Genomic DNA, 23,042 nt, shown 5'->3' with positions numbered 1-23,042 from the left:
TTCATTCACCTGAAAAGAACCAAAGGAGAGATCCCATGCTCTTGTGTACAGCCCATCTGGTTAGTGTTTGGTTATCTTTGGTAACTGGCTTGAATTCTCTATGTATATTGGGATTTATAATTATACTAGTTATTTGATAGTTTGGATTAACACAATCTAAGCTATGTAGAAGACCATTTCACTTTGAAATGTGTCAAACATTTACATATCTTTTAGTAATAGACATGATTCTATCCCAAAAATTATATAAAAATGGTAATCTGTTTTTTAATTTCTATTTGTTATTTAGTAGTCATCTTCATATTTAGCAAAATGTACTGTTTGGAGGATATCATTTTAAATTAAAGGAATTATTGAAATGGAGTCTAAAACATCATTTTTCAATATCAAAAGACAACTTTCATGAAAAAATATATCTTTGTGATTCCAGAGATAACAATTTATGTTAAATTATTTTGTAACCCATTTCATTTTAAGTATATTTCATTATTCCATCAAAAATTTGGCAAAATATTATAACTATCTAGAATCTAAAAGCTTCAATTTCACCATTACAAATTACTTTTTAATGTCTCCTTTTCTTTCATATGTTCAGGACCACTCTGTAGGGCAGAGCTGGGATTATGGTGAGGCAAGCAAAGCACAGGATCCTGAGAATGAGACCTTAAATTTTATACCTTAGATGGCTTGCTTGCCTCACCCTAGACCTAACCCTGCTACAGTGTAAACATAAACATAAAGCAAACATGGGGATTCTGGATCCAAAGCTTATTCAAAATCATGACTGCTGCTTGATTGTCCCTTTTCCTGCTTTATTGAAAAGAGATAAGTATCTGGGACAAATCGAAAGATGGGAAGGAAATGGAACTAAGTGACCTTTTCCTAGAAGCAAAAGGGAAATCACAGGAACCTGTCCCATTAAAGATAGAGGTTACTCCTTCAGTCATCATTAATTCATAACAGGGGCTGGGAGTGAGCAGCAGTTGATGACTTGGTGAAAGTCTGAAACAATATATATTAAAGGAAGTTTTATTACTTCAAGTATAATGTGTTAAATAAAGTATAAATATATACTCATTTTTTTAAATGTGTTCTACACATAAATAATGTATAAAATTATTTTTATAACTAGTTTTAAAAGTGATTCTGGATCAGATTTGTTTACTTAAAGGAAGCCCTTAAAATTTTCCAGATAAAATTATTTTCAGCTTTATACTTCAGCATAAATGATACATATCTAAATTTAGAAATGGGAAATCCAATTATTGAGGTTTCACTAAAACCAAAGTAATCGCTTTTCAAGGGAACATATCTAGTGTATGATAATCATTTGTGGACAGCAGAATAAATGTAAAATTAGTAGAGAGTAAACTTTCAGAATTTCAGTCATTAATGAGCCTTTTGGTGTTTTCCCATTTTTTTCTTCTGAATTGGAAATTTCTTTTGTTACAGAATGTTTTTATATGATTTTGGAATAAATATGGATAAGTCAATGTCATGGAGATTTCTAATGTGAGAACTTTCGGAGATAGGTGGTCTAAATAAGAGCTGGAAAAATATTGTCAACAAAATAATCTTCCAAGGGCATATAAGATGTCCAGGCTTTCACTGCAGGAATCTTATAAACACTAAACTGCTATGTGCTTTAATCCCCTTCTCCCGTCTATAGCATATGCTAAAAGCAGCAAAAGCAAACCATTATGAGGTTCAAAATGAAATTTTAATTATTTTCTATGTATTCATTGCCTTAATTTATTTTTTCTCTTTTCTTAGGATCTGAGCAGCAAAGATATGAAGAGAGATTTATATATAGTTGCCCATGTGATACGAATAGGTACGGTTCACTTTATCAATTCACATGACTAAGACCACCCCAACTTGGGATATCACTGTGTATGACCTTTGTCTTCTGCCTACCTTGTCAGGTCTTAGGATTACTTCAGGTACTTCAGGTCTTAGGATTAGAGTCCAGCTTGTACTGGAGCTGTACCTTAAGCTCAGCTGCTGCAATAGCTGAATTTGATAGAAATGAAAGCATTTTCTGCTCCCTATTTGTTTTTGGAACCATACTTTTTGTTTCAAGTGGTCTGCTTTTTTACATTCTCTCCATTCTGCCTCTGTACCAGCCCTCTGCCTCAGAGATCTTATAACGGGTTGCCAGGGTTGCCAGCTTAACAGGTAGTGAATGGCCTTTGCTGTGTTTTGTATCAAAAAGTATGTATCTATGCTGTTTCCCACAAAATTAGAGTTACTGTCATTACTGCACTAGATGGATGTTATCTCACTTCTACCCCACCCAAGATTTTTGCTACCTGTGGTTCGTTTGTCCAGTCTTATTTTAAGTTTATGACATAATTTGCGGGCCTGTGACTGACTAACCAAGTCTTTTTTCATAGTGGGTTATGGCATATCCTGTACAGCAAAAGAGTTGTTTTGCCAACAACAAAACAACTCTTTTGCTGTACTTTCGGGTTTTCATTTTGCTGTACTTGATAAAGCATTTGTTGAGGTTCCAGTTCTGCATTTGCAAGTCCTCTTGCCACTGTAAGCACAGCCTTGGTAAGCAGGAAAATCAAGCTCCCATCTACTTTCTGAGACTTCTTGCTTCTACAGTGGTTCAGGAACAGCTTTGGCTGGAAGAATAGTACATTGTCCTCCTTATCTCTGTATACATAACTTTTACCTGTCAGCTAAAATACTCAACTAAGAAGTTAAAATATATTAACACATTGGTTTTTCTAGGAAATTCATGAAACCACTGTTTCATTCGCATATGATTAATAAATGGACTGTTGGTGTTGAGGTGGGTAGTAAGGATGATTAATTGAATGTGGTGCGGGGGAAGAGCCCTGGCCAAAGGCCTCTTTGGCGTTCCTCTACATAAATATCCTTGCATCCTTGGATGGCTCCCTTCATCTTCAGTCTTCCAAGTTAGAAGACCTCTAAGGTACCTATAGCTCTGGCATCCTTGGATGACAATTCTGTGGTGCTACAGAGGAGCATGGAGTTCTCAGTCTGACTGGTGTTTTTGCTGTGCCCCAGGCCGGATGCTCCTGAATGACTCAAAGAAGGGCCCTGCTCATCTGCACTATCGGCGGCCATATGGCTGTGCAGTCCTAAGCATCCTGGATGTCCTGCAGTCGCTCACAGAATTAAAGGAAGAGAAGGATTTTGTTCTTAAGGTTTACACGTGAGTAATGGACCTCAGAAATATTAATGATTTGCAACATAAGACATCCCCGCACTGCCCTTGAGAGCAGAAGTTCTCAAGCTTTGCAGGACACAGACTCATCAGGTTATGTAGGATAGGGAGTTTTTTGAAAATGCAAAGATTTCCTTCTAAAAGTTTGGGATGGGCCCAGGCAACTGTATTTTTAATAAGCTTCCCAGGGGATTCTGAAGCAGCTGAACTTGGAACATTCTATTAAAGTAAAAGTCTGGTAACACACAATTCCTCTTCTCTCCAGGACTAGCCAACCTTATTATGTATTTACAGGAAAGCTAATAATCTAATTTATCCTGTGTTTTGGCTGTAAAAGAGTCATCTGCGTCTAATACTTGCCCACCAGCTGTTGTAACTGAGCTGGCTACTGATGTAAATTACTTCAAAGAATGATCACAAGTCAGGTTGCCCTGTCGTTGAAGAAAAGCCAGTTTTCCTGAGGAGCTAAGGTTTTACTCTTCTTTTCTGCCACTACTGATCTATAAGTCACCAGCTAAGCATGGCATTATTTTTAGTGTTCATCATCCAAGGGCTCTGCCTTACAGAAGCAGTGCATCTCCTCCTGACTTTTGTTAAACAATAGAAAAAACAAAGAAAAGTAACACAGAACCCAGGTATATTGTCTGTCTTTGCTTGTAGAGACTTAGGCATGAATCATAATGCTGAAAACATGATCATTGGTGAGTTTAGTGAGTTTTTAAAGCAAGTGTATTTCTAACTGTGAGAATTTAAAAAAAGAAATCTCTCCCCTTTTGGTTTAACCCAATATTGTTTTTTCAAATTAAATCTGATGGTGTCAATCACCAGGTTAATATATCTTTACCATAATATTTGTGTGTATTTTTCTAAATTATCTGTTCTATCTGATTCAGGCATGAAGTAAACTTAATTCACAATTATGCTTAATTTGGGCCTTTGTATAATCAACCACATTTTATTAATTTCAAAATAAAAGCCCAGATATCCTTATTACTTATTTTGCCTTAAGCTCTGTTTTGTTCAGAGTTGTGTACTTGATGTGATGAGGATCTTCCTTTGAAATAATAACTTACAAAGGAAATTTTGGTAGGTTTCCTCTTCCTTTCATGCATCAGTCACAGCCTTTCTCCATTTACGAAATCTCTTCAATGATGGGTGGTGGGACCTGCTTCTTTTTAAAAAAAAAAAAAAATTATTTATTTATTTATTATTTTTATCTTTTTGGCCGTGTTGGGTCTTCGTTGCGGTGTGTGGGCTTCTCATTGTGGTGGCTTCTCTTGTTGCGGAGCATGGGTTCTAGGTGTGCAGGCTTCAGTAGCTGTGGCTCGCGGGCTCTAGAGCACAGGCTCAGTAGTTGTGGCACAAGGGCTTAGTTGCTCCACAGCATGTGGGATCTTCCTGGACCAGGGCTTGAACCCATGTCCCCTGCATTGGCAGGCGGATTCTTAACCACTGTGCCACCAGGGAAGTCCCGGAACCTGCTTCTTCGTACAACTTCCTCCCTTTGAAAAGGACTAAATGTTAATCCAAAATCATCATCATTATCATCTTACTCCACTCTATCCTTTCTAAGGGCATGGAGTTTATAGATAGCACTCCAGAGTTGCATCTCTCTGCACATATCAGCTGTTCCTTGCTTCAGTGCAAATTCACATTGTGAATAGGGGCTTGCACAGCATCTCTCTTGAAATCATGCTATCAAGCTTAATTAGCGTAATTGCTTCTAAAACAACAGTTCTCAGTACTAACATGTCACTTTTCAAGAAGTGGGATTCATGTGTAGCTTTTTCTTAACTCCTTTCTCTGAGCTGTGCCTAATATATCAGTTCTACAAAGCCAAAGAAAGATATTGTTTTCAACAGAGAAGATAGGTTTTTTTTTAAAGTTTTTTGAAGAACTAATAGAGTTAAAATGTAGGATAATTTTTCCACTTGATAATATTAACAGACTTTCAAAGACACTTCCATGTTTGTGAAATCGATTTTGTGCATGGTATGGAATTCCTCTAGGGTTAATATTTTAAATCCACATCAGCACAGTGAATTCAGCCCTACGGAGAAGTAATATTTTCCAATAAAATTTAGGGGACATGTTTGTTAGGTTTAATTGGAAGCTTAAAGGTTTTACTAATAGCTACTGATAGTGTTTTAGCCTTTGCTAGGACAGAATTTTTCAAGGATTAAAATAAATCTCTTGTATAGTTTTAATCAGTGAATTAGCAAAATATCTCATTGGTTGTTGACCTTCTCCTTGTTTCTTCTGTTATTCAAAGTCAGCCTCAGGGGCTTCCCTGGTGGCGCAGTGGTTGAGAATCCGCCTGCCGATGCAGGGGACATGGGTTCGTGCCCCGGTCCGGGAAGATCCCACATGCCGCAGAGCGGCTGGGCCCGTGAGCCATGGCCGCTGAGCCTGCGCGTCCGGAGCCTGTGCTCTGCAACAGGAGAGGCCACAACAGTGAGAGGCCCGCGTACCACAAAAAAAAAAAAAAAAAAAAAAAAGTCAGCCTCAGGCCTCAAGCCCCTGTATGTCTCTTGCCATGACCACTGCTCTGGCTTTATAGGTATTTAATATCATGTGTGTTGGGAAGGCACCACATCCTTTTTTAAAAAATCACAACAAGAAGCTGAGGTGTAAAAACTAGATCACTTTTTAGTGAGCCAGAAACCTTAAAAATTATAAACGAATAACCACTATGTGAAGTTCATTCTGATATAGATATCATGTTTCTTCTTGGCCAGAGGGACTGGACTCTCAGGGAGGCACAAGGCTTGCTGAATCTGGAGCCTAGGATGTGAAAGGAGAGGAATGCCAAGGAGCTAAAGCCAGCATTGGGATGGGGTGGAGGGTGTCTATAAGTAGTACATGTGACCAAATACAAGATGCCTCTGAATATGTGATGACCGCTCTCCAACTTCACATTGAAAAAAGTCCAAACACTTTTAGGCCAACTTTAATGAAATAAATAACTACTTAGAATATTAAATTTATCATTTTAGTTATATTTTAAATCATATTATATAAAATGTGTGTTACACACTATGTACTCAATCACATATTATGTAAAATTGAGAAGTATTGCTTTTTCCCCACTCTCACATTTTATGAGAAGATTTTATTTGAATTTTTTATGTGCAACCATGCCATCAGGTCTCTGTCATCACTATAGCCATATTCTGAGTCATCTGACAGTTTTCCAAGGCACATAATCAGGTTGGTTTTGATACATCACTCTTTGAATCCTTTAATGATGCTTTCACTGGAGATTCATCTTGAGGCCCAATTACATATTTTCTGAATAGTTGGACACTTGACACAAAAAAACTTGATGTTTTTTTGTTTTCATGTGTCATGTAGGCCTATGTATATGACCTTAATGATACAGGCACTTACTATGCTGCTTTTAAGGTGAGTTTTACAGTAGCATCCAGTACTTCAATTTGGAGGTCATACCCAAGGATGATTACTAAATCTGTGTAGTTTTGCTCTTAAAAAATTTTTTAACCAAGATAAAATTTATAAACATCTAAAACTTGCATTGATTGAGGATATTTCAGGATACTGTAATTTATCCAAACAGTGCTGTGATGTTAAAAATAAAGGGATTCAGAGTATGCCCTATAACATGAAAGGCTTTGTGAGGGTGGAAATACAAGGTGGCAGCCTCTTCTGTGAGTGATGCCTGGAAGGGAACCTCTCATTGTATTTGGAATAGACACAGGCATTTCCTCAGAACACTGCCTTTGGGTTCTTTGTTTCATCACTACCTTATCTATGAAACTGCCTTAAGTTGAGGGGACTTGTTTAGGAGCCATTCTTAAATGGAAGCTCATTCTTAAATGGGTAAAGGACCATTGGGTCACTCTCATTTTGGTACAGATTAAAGGAGTCTGATGTCTTTATATATAATAACTCTAAATGAAAAATTCTGCTTCTCACTTGCAAGTCAGGTAAAGAAATAGCTCATATTTCTCTTTCTCCTAGCCTAGGCCTTCTCAATTTTCAGTGGATCATCATCCACCCAGGACCATTATCTGCTGGGTCCATTATCAGTGTTCAGACATGCGTTGTTTGAGCATCTGCACCAAGTGTCTTTTCAGGCCATACAAGGAAGACTCAAATCCAGTAGGTCTCTGTCCATGGGACTGCTCTATTTTGACTTCTAGTGCCCACTGTCTCTAGCCTCAGTGTCTAACTGGGTTTTTGTGTGTGTTAGTGCTGCTGCAAAACAGAACACATTAAATAATGAACCAAAATTAAAGTTAGCTCAGGATGACTCCCTGTTCATGCAGAGGTGGGAGGTTCACAACAGGACTCTCTAACATGGATCTAGTGCTGGCATATGAGGTCCCAAGTATTCTCTGCCACAGGATTGAAAAAACAAATGTGCTTTCTCTTCCCTTCCTTTTTTGTTCTGCTGCTTCTCTAGAAAGAGTGATATGGAAGAACAGTGGCTCTACAAGTATGCAAACATAGAGCTGGCTTTGTATAGCAACTTTAACTGATTTAAAAGTATGTCAGTAGTATGTATGATCCCAGCTTGGTTTTTAAAAACATAGATATAATACTTTCATCTATTAGACAGATTAGGTAGATGAGATGATAGATAGAAGCTGTGAGATTTGGAAAAGTCATCCTAATTCCCCGAACTTTAGTTTCCTGATCTAAAAAATTGGGGGTGGGAGGATGGAATAAGGTAATATAAGAGAGACAGAAAAAAAAGAACCCGTTTGAACTAGTGAATCAAACAGGAAAGAGAGGAAAAAATAAATGAGAAGATTGGTGCTTCAGGAAATGAGGTATACCCAAATAATGGGTGTATTACATGCCATCTAAAAGGAGTTTCCTGTCTTTTTTTTTTTTTTTGCTAGTTTATTGGCAAGTTCCACTTTCACATCTAAACTACAAACCCTACATAATTCCATCCATAATATCTTAATTACTCCATGGTGGCCACATAAAATGTCATCTGTTTCCAGTGGTAATATCAGTGTACATTTGTTTAGTGTCTGTACTCTCTCAGAGCCCTTCTGGCTATATAATCACATTGAAACTTCATAACAAGCCTGTGCACTGAGTGGGGCTTCACCATTTTACAGAGGTAGAGATGGTCAACACCAGTTAAGTAAGTGACTAAGCAAATTAATGACATTTCTTGGAAGAACAAAAGAACGGTGGTAATCATATTTTGATTTTAAATTAATTTTTCATTTAACCTATAATGATTCAAAAACAGCACCAATAACAAAAAATGCTAAGGATAGAATCATATCATGGGCTTTATAGAACGTGTTATTTTCTTTTTAAATTTTTAAAAATATTTTTATTTTATTTTATTTTACTTTTGGCTGTGTTGGGTCTTTTGTTGCTGCACGCGGGCTTTTCTCTAGTTGCGGCAAGCGGGGCCACTCCTTGTTGCAGTGTGCAGCCTTCTCGCTGTGGTGGCTTCTATTGTTGCGGAGCATGGGCTGTAGGTGAGTGGGCCTCAGTAGTTGCAGCACTTAGGCTCAGTCGTTGTGGCTCGTGGGCTCTAGAGTGCAGGCTCTGCGGCATGTGGGATCTTCCCAGACCAGGGCTTGAACCCATGTACCCTGCATTGGCAGGCAGATTCTTTGCCACTGCGCCACCAGGAAAGCCCTAAACTTTTTATTTTAAATTGGAGTATAGCCAATTAACAGTGTTGTGATAGTTTCAGGTGTACAGCAAAGCGACTCAGCCGTACCTATACATGTATCCATTCTCCCCCAAGCTCCCCTCCCATCCAGGCTGCCACATAACATTGAACAGAGCTCACTGTGCTATACAGTAGGTCCTTGTTGGTTATCCATTTTAAATATAGCAGTGTGTACATGTCAATCCCAAACTCCCTAACTATCCCTGGCCCCCATCCTTCCTAGAACATGTTATTTTTAAAGTGCTTATTATTCTTTATGGTCAACATTTAGTTTTTATGGCTGTGTTGTCATACCTTTTATTAACCAGCAGTAAAGGCACAAATTAGATTTAAAAGCTGTATTAATATTTCTGTTAGTAAAAATTTAGACATTTCTAATCCTAAAGGAAACCCTAATATAAATAAATGCAGGATGTATAATCGTGCAGCACAAAGATGCATGTAAGAATATATATCATACAGTATAAAAGCTGCTGTAAGAGAGCATTAAAAAATCAGAAAGCCTAGAGCAAAGGACAGTAGAAAGCCCATATCAGTTATGACAGTAAATATAATTGAGATGAAAGAAAATCCTATTAGGTAAAAATTCTTAAAGTAGAGGCAAAAAACAAAATTCATCTATATATTAGTGAGAGACTCACAAATATAATAAGAGAAACAAGGGTGATGCAAGAGGGAAGAGATATGGGAACATATGTATATGTATAACTGATTCAGTTTGTTGTAAAGGAGAAACTAACACACTATTGTAAAACAATTATACTCCAATAAAGATGTTAAAAAATAAAAAAATAAAAAAAATAAAAATTAAAAAAAAAATAAGAGAAACAAAAAGATTAATAACAAATAAACTAAGTGTAATAATAAAATACAAACAAAATGAAATGTCATAATATTAATGATAAAAAATAAATTCTAATGTAAAAGGTATGAAATGAATGTGCTGTGTAAGGAGTATCAGGGATTGACAGAAAAAGAAAACACATACACATAATAAAGTTAAATTTGGTTTCCTCTTTCATCCTCCAAGAATACATATCTCATGGGAAGCAAAATGGCCTCTCAGGGTAGGCACACACATAACATGTAATGCACCACTCACTCCCTCAGCCCTAGAATCCCCAGCAGAAGCAGCCCTTGATACTTGGACTCTGCAAAGTAGAGGGTGACTACTCTACTACCGTTAAATTCAGGGTTCACACTTCATTCCGGAGATATTTACTCAACAGTTCATGTTCTTCAGTTTAAAGAAACGTTGACCAAACTTAGCCTTAACACACTCACCTTCTTAACTGGGGAAAGAAAGCAGAGTGAGAAGCCCAGGTGTCCTTGCCAGCATCTCTGCCTCCAGCTCACCAGTGTTCCAGAAAGCCCTTTTTTTTCCTTTACAGGGATAGAAAGAGCATTTTATACTGATACACGGTGAAGTTTATAGTGAAGGACTAATTGTTGTGACCTTTGAATATAATAATGACTCAAAATTATTATGTCCAATTTATTATAAATATAAAGATAAGATAAAAGTACAGTAAAAGCAAGAGATTTGTTAACATCCCTTTTGACACATAAGAAGACAAAAATAAGGATAGAGATAAATATCTAAATCAGATAAATAAATCTGACTTAGGAGAGAATCTGAATAAGGTTGATGTGACAGAGAATAACAGCATCATTGAGCACTCACCTGGGCTGTTATCTCTTTTTTACATATGAGGGAGACAGGACACAGAGTGGTGAGGCACGTGCCTGAGCAGCCTTGTTAAGAGACCATACTCTTAGCCACTTGCTCTCCTACCTCTACACAGGTTGAGCATAATTTATCATCTAAATCAGTACGTGCTGATAGTCAAATGGAGTGCTATTGCTTGCCAGGGCAGCAGATGTAACTGGAGTATCCCAGCTCACCAGGCTGTATTATTCTTCCAGTGCTAAAAAAAAAAAAAAAGATTTGTCCAACAAACAGAATACATCTTTTCCAGGGCCCCCATGGAACATTTTACAAAAATTATTCTTAGAAAAAATTTTCATAAATTCCACATGGCACAAGCCACACTTTGATCACAGTGCAGTTAGCATATTAGTCATCCAGAGGGGAAAGACCTTACAATAATTCTGATATTGAAAAACATAGGGCTTCCCTGGTGGCGCAGTGGTTGAGAGTCTGCCTGTCGATGCAGGGAACACAGGTTCGTGCCCCGGTCCGGGAAGATCCCACACGCTGTGGAGGGGCTGGGCCCGTGAGCCATGGCTGCTGAGCCTGCACGTCTGGAGCCTGTGCTCCGCAATGAGAGAGGCCACAACAGTGAGAGGCCCACGTACCACGAAAAAAAAAAAAAAAAAGATAACTTGACAAAGGTCAAACTTCATTCCCAATTATTTAACAATTTTGGCTTAGTAAACTAAGAATAAAAATGCTGCTTGTTGCAGTTTGAGGGGGCTAATGGATATCAGTAGATTGGTTTTGAGATCAGAATGTTAAGTGGGTGTAGACTAAAATGGATGTACCAATGTAGAGTCACATAGGTACATGTGACTTATATTTTTTTAAATAAATTTATAGTGTGTATATATATGTAAGCGGTATGGATAAATGTGACACCTTTATTAGCAACAAAGACAACCCTCAGAATGGGAGAAAATATTTGCAAATGAAGCAGCCGACAAGGGATTAATCTCCAAAATATACAAATAGCTCATGCAGCTCAATCAAAAAAACAAATAACCCAATCGGAAAATGGGCAGAAGATCTAAATAGACATTTCTCCAATGAAGACATACAGATGGCTAAAAAGCATATGAAAAGATGCTCAACATCACTAATTATTAGAGAAATGCAAATCAAAACTACAATGAGGTGTCACCTCACACTGGTCAAAATGGCCATCATCAAAATATCTACAAACAGTAAATGCTGGAAAGGATGTGGAGAAAAGGGAACCTTCCTGCACTGTTGGTGGGAGTGTAAATTGGTACAGCCACTATGGAGAACACTATGAAGGTTCCTTAAACTAAAAATAGAACTACCATATGAGTATGACTTGTGCAGATAATCCAGGATGGTTTCATCTCAAGATCCTCAACTTAATTACAACTGCAAAGACACTTTTTCCAAATAAGGAAACATTCACATTTCTAGGGATTAGGATATGGACATATCTTTTTTTAGGGACCACCATTCAACCCATTCTAACTTTTGATTAACATTAACCCTGATTTAGAAAGACTTTTAAAGTCACAGTCAATGTGGAGCCTGTTGGTGCAGGGATTGTGTGCTGTCTGCAAACAGGTTGCTCCCAAAAGAGGAAAGAGGCAGATCTGAGATGTTCATGTGTGGATCCTTCTAGAGCACTGGCCAAAGAAGTCACTCCTTTTCCCAGGAAAGTGATGGAAGGGGTGGAAGTGTTACTCACATAAGGCTTTTCACCACCTGAAAGAGGAATAAAAATAAGTATTCTTGCTAAAGCACTATAATTGTACATATATGTGTGTAAATATACATATATATGCTGACTTCCGTTTTAATTGACTATTAAATAAACATGTATGTTATAAAATAAGAAATAGTTTAAATTTTTCATGAATGAAAAGGCATTTTCTCATGACCCATGAGAGACCATACAAAAAGAATCAGATTGGTTGATTTGTGTCAGCTTGGTCTTAGGGACTCTGTCAAACTGGGCCATTTTAACAGAAATGCGGGCTTCTCAATGCTTCTCTCTTCTTTTACACTATAGGTAAGGACTGCATGAACCAGTTGTCAGCATCTGTAGTGTTCCTAAATCTGTAGATTGTTGCCTATTTTCTAGCTTATTAAGACTTGCCACCAAATAAATGCCAAAATAAAGCAAGTCACACCCAAAGAGAAAGATTTTTTTAGTATCATAGTAGACTTTATTTTATTTTAAAAAAACTTTTTGGCCACACCATGCAGTGTGTGGGATCTTAGTTCCCTGACCAGGGATCAAACCTGTGCCCCCTGCATTGGACACACGGAGTCTTAACCACTGGACCACCAGGAAAGTCCCAAAAGTAGACTTTATTTTTTAATTCTTTTAAAAAATTGTTTTATTGAAGCGTAGTTGATTTACAGTGTTTCAAGTGTATAGCAAAATGATTCAGTTATACATATATATATTCTTTTTCAGATTCTTTTCCATTATAGGTTATTATAAGATACTGAATATAGTTCCTTGTGCTATACAGTAGATCCTTATTGTTTATCTATTTTATTTATAGTAGTCTGTATCTGTTAATCACAAATTCCAAATTTGTTTTTTTTTCGGTACGCGGGCTTCTCACTGTTGTGGCCTCTCCCGTTGTGGAGCACAGGCTCCGGATGCGCAGGCTCAGCAGCCATGGCTCCGGGGCCTAGCCGCTACACGGCATGTGGGGTCTTCCCGGACCGGGGCACAAACCTGTGTCTCCTGCATTGGCAGGCGGACTCTCAACCACTGCGCCACCAGGGAAGCCCACAAATTCCAAATTTGTCCCTCCTTACCCCTTTGATAACCATAAGTTTGTTTTCTATGTCTGTGAGTCTATTTCTGTTTTATAAATAAGTTCATTTGTATCAATTTTCTGGGATCCACATGTAAGTGATAACATATGATATTTTTCTTTTTCTGTCTGACTTATTTCACTTAATATGATAATCTCTAGGTCCATCCTTGTTGCTGCAAATGGCATTATTTCATTCTTTTTTATGGCTGAGTAATATTCCGTGTTTATATGTACCACATCTTCTTTATCCATTCCTCTGTCAGTGGACATTTAGGTTGCTTCCATGTCTTGGCTGTAGTAAATAGTGCTGCAGTGAACACTGAGATGCATGTATCTTTTCTAGTTAGAGCTTTCTCCAGATATATGCCCAGGAGTGGGATTGCAGGATCATATGGTAGGTCTATTTTTAGTTTTTTAAGGAAACTCCATACTGTTCTCCTAGTGGCTGCACCAATTTACATTCTCACCAACAGTGTAGGAAGGTTCCCTTTTCTCCACACCCTCTCCAGCATTTATTATTTGTAGGCTTTTTGATAATGGTCATTGTGACCAGTGTGAGGTAATCCCTCATTGTAGGTTTGATTTGCATTTCTCTAATTATCAGTGATATTGAGCATCTTTTCATGTGCCTGTTGGCCATCTGTATGTCTTCTTTGGAGAAATGTCTATTTAGGTCTTCTGCCCATTTTTTGATTGGGTTGTTTATTATTTATTTATTTATGATGTTGAGCTATATAAGTTGTTTGTATATTTTGGAAATTAAGCCTTTGTCGGTTGCATCATTTGCAAATGTTTTCTCCCATTCCATGGGTTGTATGTTTGTTTTGTTTATGGTTTCCTTTGCTGTACAAAAGCTTTTAAGTTTAATTAGATCCCATTTGTTTATTTTTGTTTTTGTTTCAGTTACTCTAGGAGATGGATCCAAAAAAATATTACTGTGATTTATGTCAGAGAGTGTCCTGCCCATCTTTTCCTCTAGGACTTTTATATATTTAGGTCTTTAATCCATTTTGAATTTATTGTTGTTTATGATATTAGAGAATGTTCTAATTCCATTCTTTTACATGTACCTGTCCAGTTTTCCCAGCATCACTTACTGAAGAGACCATCTTTTCTCCATTGTACTGGTATATTCTTGCCTCCTTTGTTGAAAACTAATTGACTGTAAGTGTGCAGGTTTATTTCTGGGCTCTCTATCCTGTTCCATTGATCTCTACGTCTGTTTTTGTGACAGTAACATACATTTTGATAAATTCAGCTTTGTAGTATAGTCTGAAATCCTCCAGCTCCATTCTTAAGATTTTTCTGGCTATTCAGGGTCTTTTGTGTTTCCATACAAATTTTTAAATTTTTTGCTCCAGTTCTATGAAAAATGCCATTGGTAGTTTGGTAGGGATTGCACTGAATCAGTAGATTGCCTTGGGTAGTATAGTCATTTTAACAATATTAATCCTCCCAATCCAAGAATACAGTATATCTTTCCATCTGTTTGTGTGGTCTTCAATTTTTTTCATCAGCATCTTACAGTTTTCAGAGGACAGGTCTTTTGCCTCCTTAGGTATATTTATTCCTAGGTATTTCATTATTTTTGATGTGATGGTAAATGGGGTTATTTCCTTAATTTCTCTTTCTAATAGTTCATTGCTATTGTATAGAAATGCAACAGATTTCTGTATATTAATTTTCATCCAGAAACTTTACCGAATTCATTGATGAGCTCTAGTAGCTTTCTGGTGGTGTCTTTAGGATTTTCTATGTATAGTATCATGACACTGGCAAACAGTGACAGTTTTACTTTTTCTTTTCCAGTTTGGATTCCTTTTATTTCTTTTTCTTCTCTCATTGCTGTGGCTAGGATTTCCAAAATTATGTTGAATAAAAGTGGCAAGAGTGGACATCCTTGTCTTGTTCCTGATCTTAGAGGGAATGCTTTCGGCTTTTCACTGTTGAGTATGATAGTTGTGAGTTTGTCATTTATGACCTTTATTTTGTTGAGGTGTGTTCCCTCTATGCCAGCTTTCTGAAGTGTTTTTATCATAAATGATGTTGAATTTCATCAAAAGCTTTTTCTGCATCTATTGAGATGATCATATGGTTTTTATTCTTCAATATGTTAGTGTGGTGTATCACATTGATTGATTTGTGGATATTGAAAAATCCTTGCATTTCTAGGATAAATCCCACTTGACCATGGTGTATGATACTTTTAATATATTGTTGGAGTCAGTTTGCTAGTGTTTTATTGATTTTGGTGTCTTTATTCATCAGTGATATTGGCCTGTAATTTTCTTTTTTTATGATATCTCTGTCTGGTTTTCGTATCAGGGTGATCGTGGCCTCATAGGATGAATTTGGAAGTGTTGTTTTCTCTGCAGTTTTTTTGGAATAGTTTCAGAAGGATGGGTGTTAACTCTTCTCTAAATGTTTGGTGGAATTTACCTATGAAGCCATCTAGTACTGGACTTTTGTTTATCAGGAGTTTTAAAATTACTGATTACTTTTCAGTACTGATAATTGGTCTGTTCATATTTTCTATTTCTTCCTAGTTAAGTGTTGGAAGATTGTACCTTTCTAAGAATTTGTCCATTTCTTCTAGGTTGTCCATTTTATTGGCATATAATTGCTCATAGGAGTCTCTTATGATCCTTTGTATTTCTGTGGTGCTGGTTGTAACTTCTCCTTTTCCATTTCTGATATCATTGATTTGGGCCCTCTCCCTTTTTTTTCTTGATGAGTCTGGCTAAAGGTTTATCCATTTTGTTTATATTGCCAAGAACCAGCTTTTAGTTTCATCGATCTTTTCTATTTTTTTTTAGTCTCTATTTATTTATTTTTGCTCTGATTTTATGATTTCTTTCCTTCTACTAACTTTGGGTTTTGTTTGTTCTTTTTTCTCTAGTTGCTTTAGGTGTAGGGTTAGGTTGTTTATTTGAGATTTTTCTTGTTTCTTGAGGTAAGCTTGTATCGCTATAAACTTCCTTCTTAGAACTGCTTTTGCTGCACCCCATAGGTTTTGGATCATCTTGTTTTCATTTGTGTCTAGGTATTTTTAAATTTCCTCTTCGATTTCTTCAGTGATCCACTGGTTGTTTAGTAGCATATTGTTTAACCTCCACATATTTGTCTTTTTTGCAGTTTTTTTCTTGTGGTTGATTTCTAGCCTCATAGCATTGTGGTTGGAAAAGATGTTTGATATAATTTTAGGTTTCTTAAATTTACTGAGGCTTGCCTTGTGGCCCAGCATGTGTTCTGTCCTGGAGAATGTTCCACGTGCACTTGAAAAGAATGTGTATTCTGCTGCTTTCAGATGGAATGCTCTGTAAATATTAATTAAATCCATCTGGTCTAACATGTCATTTAAGGCCTGTGTTTCCTTTTTGATTTTCTGTCTGGATAATGCATCCATTGATGTAAGTGGGGTGTTTTAAAAATAAATTTATTTATTAATTTATTTATTTTTGGCTCCATTGGGTCTTTGTTGCTGCTCATGTGGGCTTTCTCTAGTTGTGGCTAGCAGGGGCTACTCTTCGTTGCGGTGCACAGGCTTCTCATTGTGGTGGCTTCTCTAGGTGCGTGGGCTTTGGTAGTTACAGCCCACAGGCTCAGTAGTTGTGACGCACAGGCTTAGTTGCTCCACAGCATGTGGAATCTTCCCAGACCAGGGCTCGAACCCGTTTCCCCTGCTTTGGCAGATGGATTGTTTTTTTTTGTGTGTGTGTGTGTTACGTGGGCCTCTCACTGTTGTGGCCTCTCCCATTGCGGAGCACAGGCTCCAGACGTGCAGGCTCAGTGGCCATGGCTCACGGGCCCAGCCTCTCCGTGGCATGTGGGATCTTCCCAGACCGGGGCACGAATCCGTGTCCCCTGCATTGGCAGGCGGACTCTCAACCACTGTGCCACCAGGGAAGCCCATTGGCAGGCAGATTTTTTTAAAAATAATTCATCTATTTTATTTATTTTTGGCTGCTTTGGGTCTCCGTTGGTGCACGCAGGCCCTCTCCAGTTGTGGAGAGCATGGGCCACTCTTCGCTGTGGTGCGTATGCCTATTGTGGTGGCTTCTCTTGTTGCGGAGCATGGGCTCCAGGCTCACGGGCTTCAGTAGTTGTGGCATGCGGGCTCAGCAGTCATGGCACATGGGCTCAGTAGCTCCGCATTACGTGGGATCCTCCCGGACCAGGGCCCGAACTTGCGTCTCCCGCATTGGCAGGCAGATTCTTAACCACTGCGCCACCAGGGAAGCCCCTGGCAGATGGATTCTTAACCACTGCACCAGCAGGGACATCCCCTAAGTGGGGTATTAAAGTCCCCTACTATTATTGTGTTACTGTTGATTCCTTCTTTTATTTTTGTTAATATTTACCTTATATAGAGAAGTGCTCCTATGTTGGGTACATATATATTTACAGTTGTTACATCTTCTTCTTGGATTGATCCCTTGATCATTATGTAGTGTCTTTCTTTGTTTCTTATAACAGTCTTTATTTTGAAGTCTATTTTGTCTGATTCAAGTATTGCTACTCTGGCTTTCTTTTGATTTCCATTTGCATGGACTATCTTTTTCCATCCCCTCACTTTCAGTCTGTATGTGTCTCTAGATCTGATATGAGTCTTTTTTAGGCAGCGTATATGGGTCCTGTTTTTGTATCCATTCAGCCAGTGTGTGTCTTTTGGTTGGAGCATTTAACCCATTTACATTTAAAGTAATTATTGACATGTATGTTCCTATTGCCATTTTAATTGTTTTGGATTTGTTTTTGTAGGTCTTATTTTCTCCTTTTTCTTTTGCTCTCTTCTCTTGTGGTTTGATGACTATCTTTAGTGTTATGTTTGGATTCCTTTTTCTTTTTTGTGTGTATATCTGTTATAAATTTTTGTTTGCAATTACATCAGGTGTTTGTATAGCTATCTTTGTATATACATGATTGTTCTAAGTTGCTGATCTCTTAATTTCAGATGTATTTTAGATACCTTGCATTTGTACTCTCCTCCTCTCATGATTACTGTTTTTGATATCATATTTTACATCCAATTGTTTTGTGTATCTCTTACCTGCTTATTGTGGATACAGGTGATTTTATCAGTCTTGTGTTTTAACCTCTCTATGAGCTTTGTTTGTGGATATTTTCTACCTTTACTGTATGTTTCCCATTACCAATGAGCTTTTTCATTCTGTAATTTTCTTGTTTCTAGTTGTGGCCTTTTCTTTTTCACCTAGAGAAGTTCCTTTAACATTTGTTGTAAAGCTGGTTTGGTGGTGCTGAATTCTTTAGCTTTTGCTTGTCTGTAAAGCTTTTGATTTCTCCTTCTAATCTGAGAGCCTTGCTGGGTAGAGTATTCTTGGTTGTAGGTTCTTCCCTTTCATCACTTTAAATATATCATACCATTCCCTTCTAGCCTGCTGAGTTTCTGTTGAAAAATTGGCTGATAGTATTATGGGAGTTCCCTTGTATGTTATTTGTTGCTTTCCCCTAGCTGCTTTTAGTATTCTCTATCATTAATTTTTGTCATTTTGATTACAATGTATCTTGTCTATTCCTCTTTGGGTTAATCCTGTATGGGACTCTGTGCTTCTTGGAGTTGGGTGACTGTTTCCTTTCCCAGATTAGGGAGGTTTTCAGCTGTTATCTCTTCAGATATTTTCTTGGGCCCTTTCTCTCTTCTCCTGGGACCCCTGTAATGTGAATATTAGCAGACTTGATGTTGTCCCAGAGGTCTCTTAATCTGTCCTGACTTCTGTTCATTCTTCTTTCTTTTTTCTGTTCAGCAGCAGTGATTTCCACTACTCTGTCTTCCCAGCTCACTGATCCATTCTTCTGTTTCATTTAGTCTACTGTTGATTCCTTCAGTGCATTTTTCATTTCAGGTATTGTATTCTTCATCTCTGTTTGGTTGTTCTTTATATTTTCTAACTCTTTGTTAAAAAATTTCTGACTATTTTGTCTGTGCATCCATTCTTCTCTAGAGTTCTTTGATCATCTTTACAATCATTACTCTGAACGCCTTGGGTAGATTGCCTGTCTCCACTTCACTTAGTTGTTCTTCTGGGGTTTTATCTTGTTCCTTCGTCTGAAACATATTTCTCATTTTGTCTCAGTTGCTATTTGTATTTTTATGTATGTGGTAGGTTAGTTACTTTTCTCGACCTTGGAGAAGCGGCCCTCTGTAGGAAGCATCCTATGCATCCCAGCAGTTCCGCACCCCTGTCACCCAAGCTGTGTGCTCTATGGGTTCACTCGAAGAGGGCTATGTGGGTCCTTCTGTTGTGGCAGGCTAACTGTGTGGATGATCTGATAGGCCCCTAGTCTGGTTGGTTGTCAGAACCTGCTTTGTGTGGATGCTACTGGCTGCTGTTTAGCAGGGCCTGGTCATGAGGTGGCTGGTTGCTCAATCCTACATCACCCCCAGGGCTAGTGCTGGCTTACTGGTGGGTGGAGTCAGAGTCCTGAAGGCTCTGGGGCTGTTTCCCTCCCACTGGCAGGTGAAGCCAGATCCTGGGGTTAGTGCCAATCTACTAGCAAGCAGAGCTTGTTGCTGGAGTCTGGCTGCAGTCCAGGGATCCCAGAGCTCATTTCAGTTGTTTTGTGGGAGGATGTTGGTTCCTGACACAGTTGGGTATGGGTTTTGGAGTGTCCTGAAGGTTGCATTGGCCCGCTAGTGGGCCAGGCCAAGGCCCAGCTGATCCCAGCGTAGGGTCTGCCCTGTATTGAGGGGTCATAGTTTTCTTGCTTCTGGTGTCTGCCCCCTTGTGGATGAGGTTCATCTAGAGGCTTGATCTGGCTTCCTGATGGGAGGGGCTAGTGCCTGTCCACTGGTGGGTACAGCTCCATCTTGGCCCTCTGGTGGGCTGGGCCATGTCTAGGGGCAAGCCCAGAGGTAGCTATGGGCTCTTTAGTCTTTAGGCAGCCTGTCTGCTGATTGTTGGCACTGTGTCCCCACCCAGTTAGTTGTTTGGCCTAAAGTGTCCCAGCAGTGCTTCCTAGAGGCTGTTGGGTAGGGCCAGGTCTTGGAACTAAAGAGCCAAGAAGTCAGCCATCAACAGTGTTCCCCAGTAGGTTTGCCACCAGTGTCTGTGTCCCCAGGGTGAGTTTCATCCACCCCTGACCTCTCCAGGAGACGCTCCAAAACCAGCAGGAAGGACTTGCCCAGGCTCCTGTCAAATTATTTTTTTTTGCCCTATGTGCTTGTGCACATGAGCTTTTGTGTGAAAAAAAGGGAGCTTTTTTCACTCCATTTAAGAGTGAAGTCTCTATTTTAAGTAAGCCCCACTGACCTTCAAAACCAAATGCTCTGGGGGCTCATCTTGCCAGTTCTGGGCTGGGGAGCCTGACGTGGGGCTCAGAACTCTCCTCTGCAATATAATTATTCTCCAGTTTGTGGGTCACCCATCTGGAGATATGGGGTTTGATTGTGAGTCTTCCCCTTCTTGTCTCGTTGTGGTTCCTTCTTTATGTCTTTGGCTGTAGAAGATCTTTTCTGGTAGGTTCCAGTATTTTTTATCAATCATTGTTCTGCAAATAGTTATGATTTTGGTGTGAGAAAAGGTGAGCTCAGAGTGTTTTTATTCTGCCATCTTGGCCACTTTCCAAGAAAGGATTTTAATATGGATTATTTGCACTAAATTAAGTTTTAAGCCATAGTCAAAACTGAATAGTTGCAGTTAGATGAAGGTAGACAGAATGGGAATTCTGACTGGTGTCAGGGAGACAAGTACACTGAAGCCTGGTGTGGGAGTAAGGTTTTCAGGGTCACAGAACTCTGCAGGTTCTTTCTCTCTGCCCCTCCACCCTCACCCCTGCCCTGCTTTGGGTCCGGACAGACCTGTGTTTAGACTACAGCTTCATCTCACTCTCCTCATCTGTAAGATGAACATGAGAATACCTATCTTAGTGAAATAAAATATGGGATAATATCCTGATCATTACCTTCCTATATTAGGCATCCTAAAAAAGCAGACTTAAAGGCCTTACAAACAACCCTTTAAAACTTCTTGAATACTTTTTTGGATTGCCCACCTTGGGGAAAGATGAGAAGAAAGTTGGGTGAATACCCATGAGAAACACAGAAATCAAGAAGATAAGGAGGTAGTAGGGAAGAGGCAAATGGTAAAGTGTGCTCTAGTTCATGAGTGAATAAGAACAGTATTCTGAACACTCTTTGCTGAGCAGATTCTGCACACCTGCTCTGATGCTTTGGAATGCTTAGTGATCCCATGTAGAAAACCAAAACCTCTCACCCCTCTGTGTTAACCCTTGAGTAAAATCACTGCACATGTAGTGGTTGAAGTGCTACTTCATTGCCTGTGCTGGTTACCTCCTCTGTGGGGAAGGTGTGCCACAGAGGCACACAGACCTGTTTTAGATTACAATCTCTCGTGAGTCTTATGATTGAGGACAAATTATCAACATCGGTAATCATGCTCTAAATACTAATTTGATTGGATACAACATAATCATGCTTCATTATAATCATAACTCATTTGGTTAATAAATGCTTACATTTATATTTTTTCCTTACAAAATATCCTAGTGATTGGCTAAAATATGCTGATGACACCACATCCATTTAGTTTCAGATGATTTGAGTAGCTCCCTTGGCATTCTAGAAAGGGAGATAATTGAAAGGCCAGTTAAGAGGTGATTACACTGGTCTGGAAGAGAGGTGGTAATGGCTGAACCAAGGCCATGAAGAAGAGAGGTCAGATGTGGCAGATCTTAAGATAACAAAATCTACAGGATGTGATGACAGCTGGAAGAGTTCTGGTTTAGTGAACTAGTGGGTTCTACTCAGAAGGAGTCTCTAGGAGCAGACAGGAGGGTAGGAAATTATAAGCTGTCTTGTGGCCATGCGGGTCAGGAACTTAGGGGTGAGTCTGGGCTAGAGACACTGCTTTGGGTCTTGTCTGCTTTTGGGGGTGGTTGAAACCATGGGAGCAGGTGAGATTGCCCAGAAAACTTACATGGTAGGAAGGAAATGGGCTTCAAATGCAGATCTCTGAAGACCAATGACAGTTAAGGGGTATACAAAGGGAGAGGAGTACAGGGGACAAGCCATCAGGTGTCTGGCATCTGAACTGTATGTGTCGGGTGGAAAAGTACATGTCAGTGAAATAATACACATTGTCACTGTTGATGTGGTTGATAAAGCACCAGTTCACTGGTTCTATACTGCCAAAGAACCAGTGAGTGTTTTATTGGAGAAATACTGAAATTATACCACCCATTGGAGAGAGGGAGTTAATTTTCAAGACTTTTTTTTTCTTTTGGTTTTATTTATTTATTTGGATTCTTTGTGTGTGTGTGTTTTTTGTTGTTGTTTGTTTTTTTTGCGGTACGCGGGCCTCTCACTGTTGTGGCCTTTCCCGTTGCGGAGCACAGGCTCCGGACGCGCAGGCTCAGTGGCCATGGCTCACGGGCCCAGCTGCTCCGCGGCATTTGGGATCCTCCCAGACCTGGGCAAGAAAGAACCCGTGTCCCTTGCATCAGCAGGCGGACTCTCAACCACTGCACCACCAGGGAAGCCCTGTGTATTTTATATATATACTTGAGATGTATAGTGTGTTACCCTTATATATTTATATATTGTATTATGATTGCCAGTGAAGCAATATTTATCACATTACATCATTATAGTACAATATTATTGTCTGTATTCATTATACTGTGCATTAG

The 23,042-nt window shown here is 38.9% G+C and overlaps 1 protein-coding gene across 9 annotated transcripts in view; it reads left to right on the top strand.

Moving 5' to 3' along the window:
- The window catches only part of DOCK3 (dedicator of cytokinesis 3), a 445,236-nt gene that overhangs the window by 302,460 nt on the left and 119,734 nt on the right, over positions 1-23,042 (top strand). For all 9 annotated transcript variants that reach the window (XM_067044062.1, XM_067044064.1, XM_067044059.1 and 6 more), the window contains exons 11-12: positions 1,774-1,834; positions 3,043-3,190. In XM_067044062.1, coding sequence (XP_066900163.1) covers positions 1,774-1,834; positions 3,043-3,190 — 209 coding nt within the window. The remainder of the gene's footprint in view (positions 1-1,773; positions 1,835-3,042; positions 3,191-23,042) is intronic.

The sequence above is a fragment of the Kogia breviceps genome, chromosome 10 (assembly GCF_026419965.1).
Source record: "Kogia breviceps isolate mKogBre1 chromosome 10, mKogBre1 haplotype 1, whole genome shotgun sequence".
Lineage (NCBI taxonomy): Eukaryota > Metazoa > Chordata > Mammalia > Artiodactyla > Physeteridae > Kogia > Kogia breviceps.
This window is presented reverse-complemented; position numbering and strand designations above follow the sequence as displayed.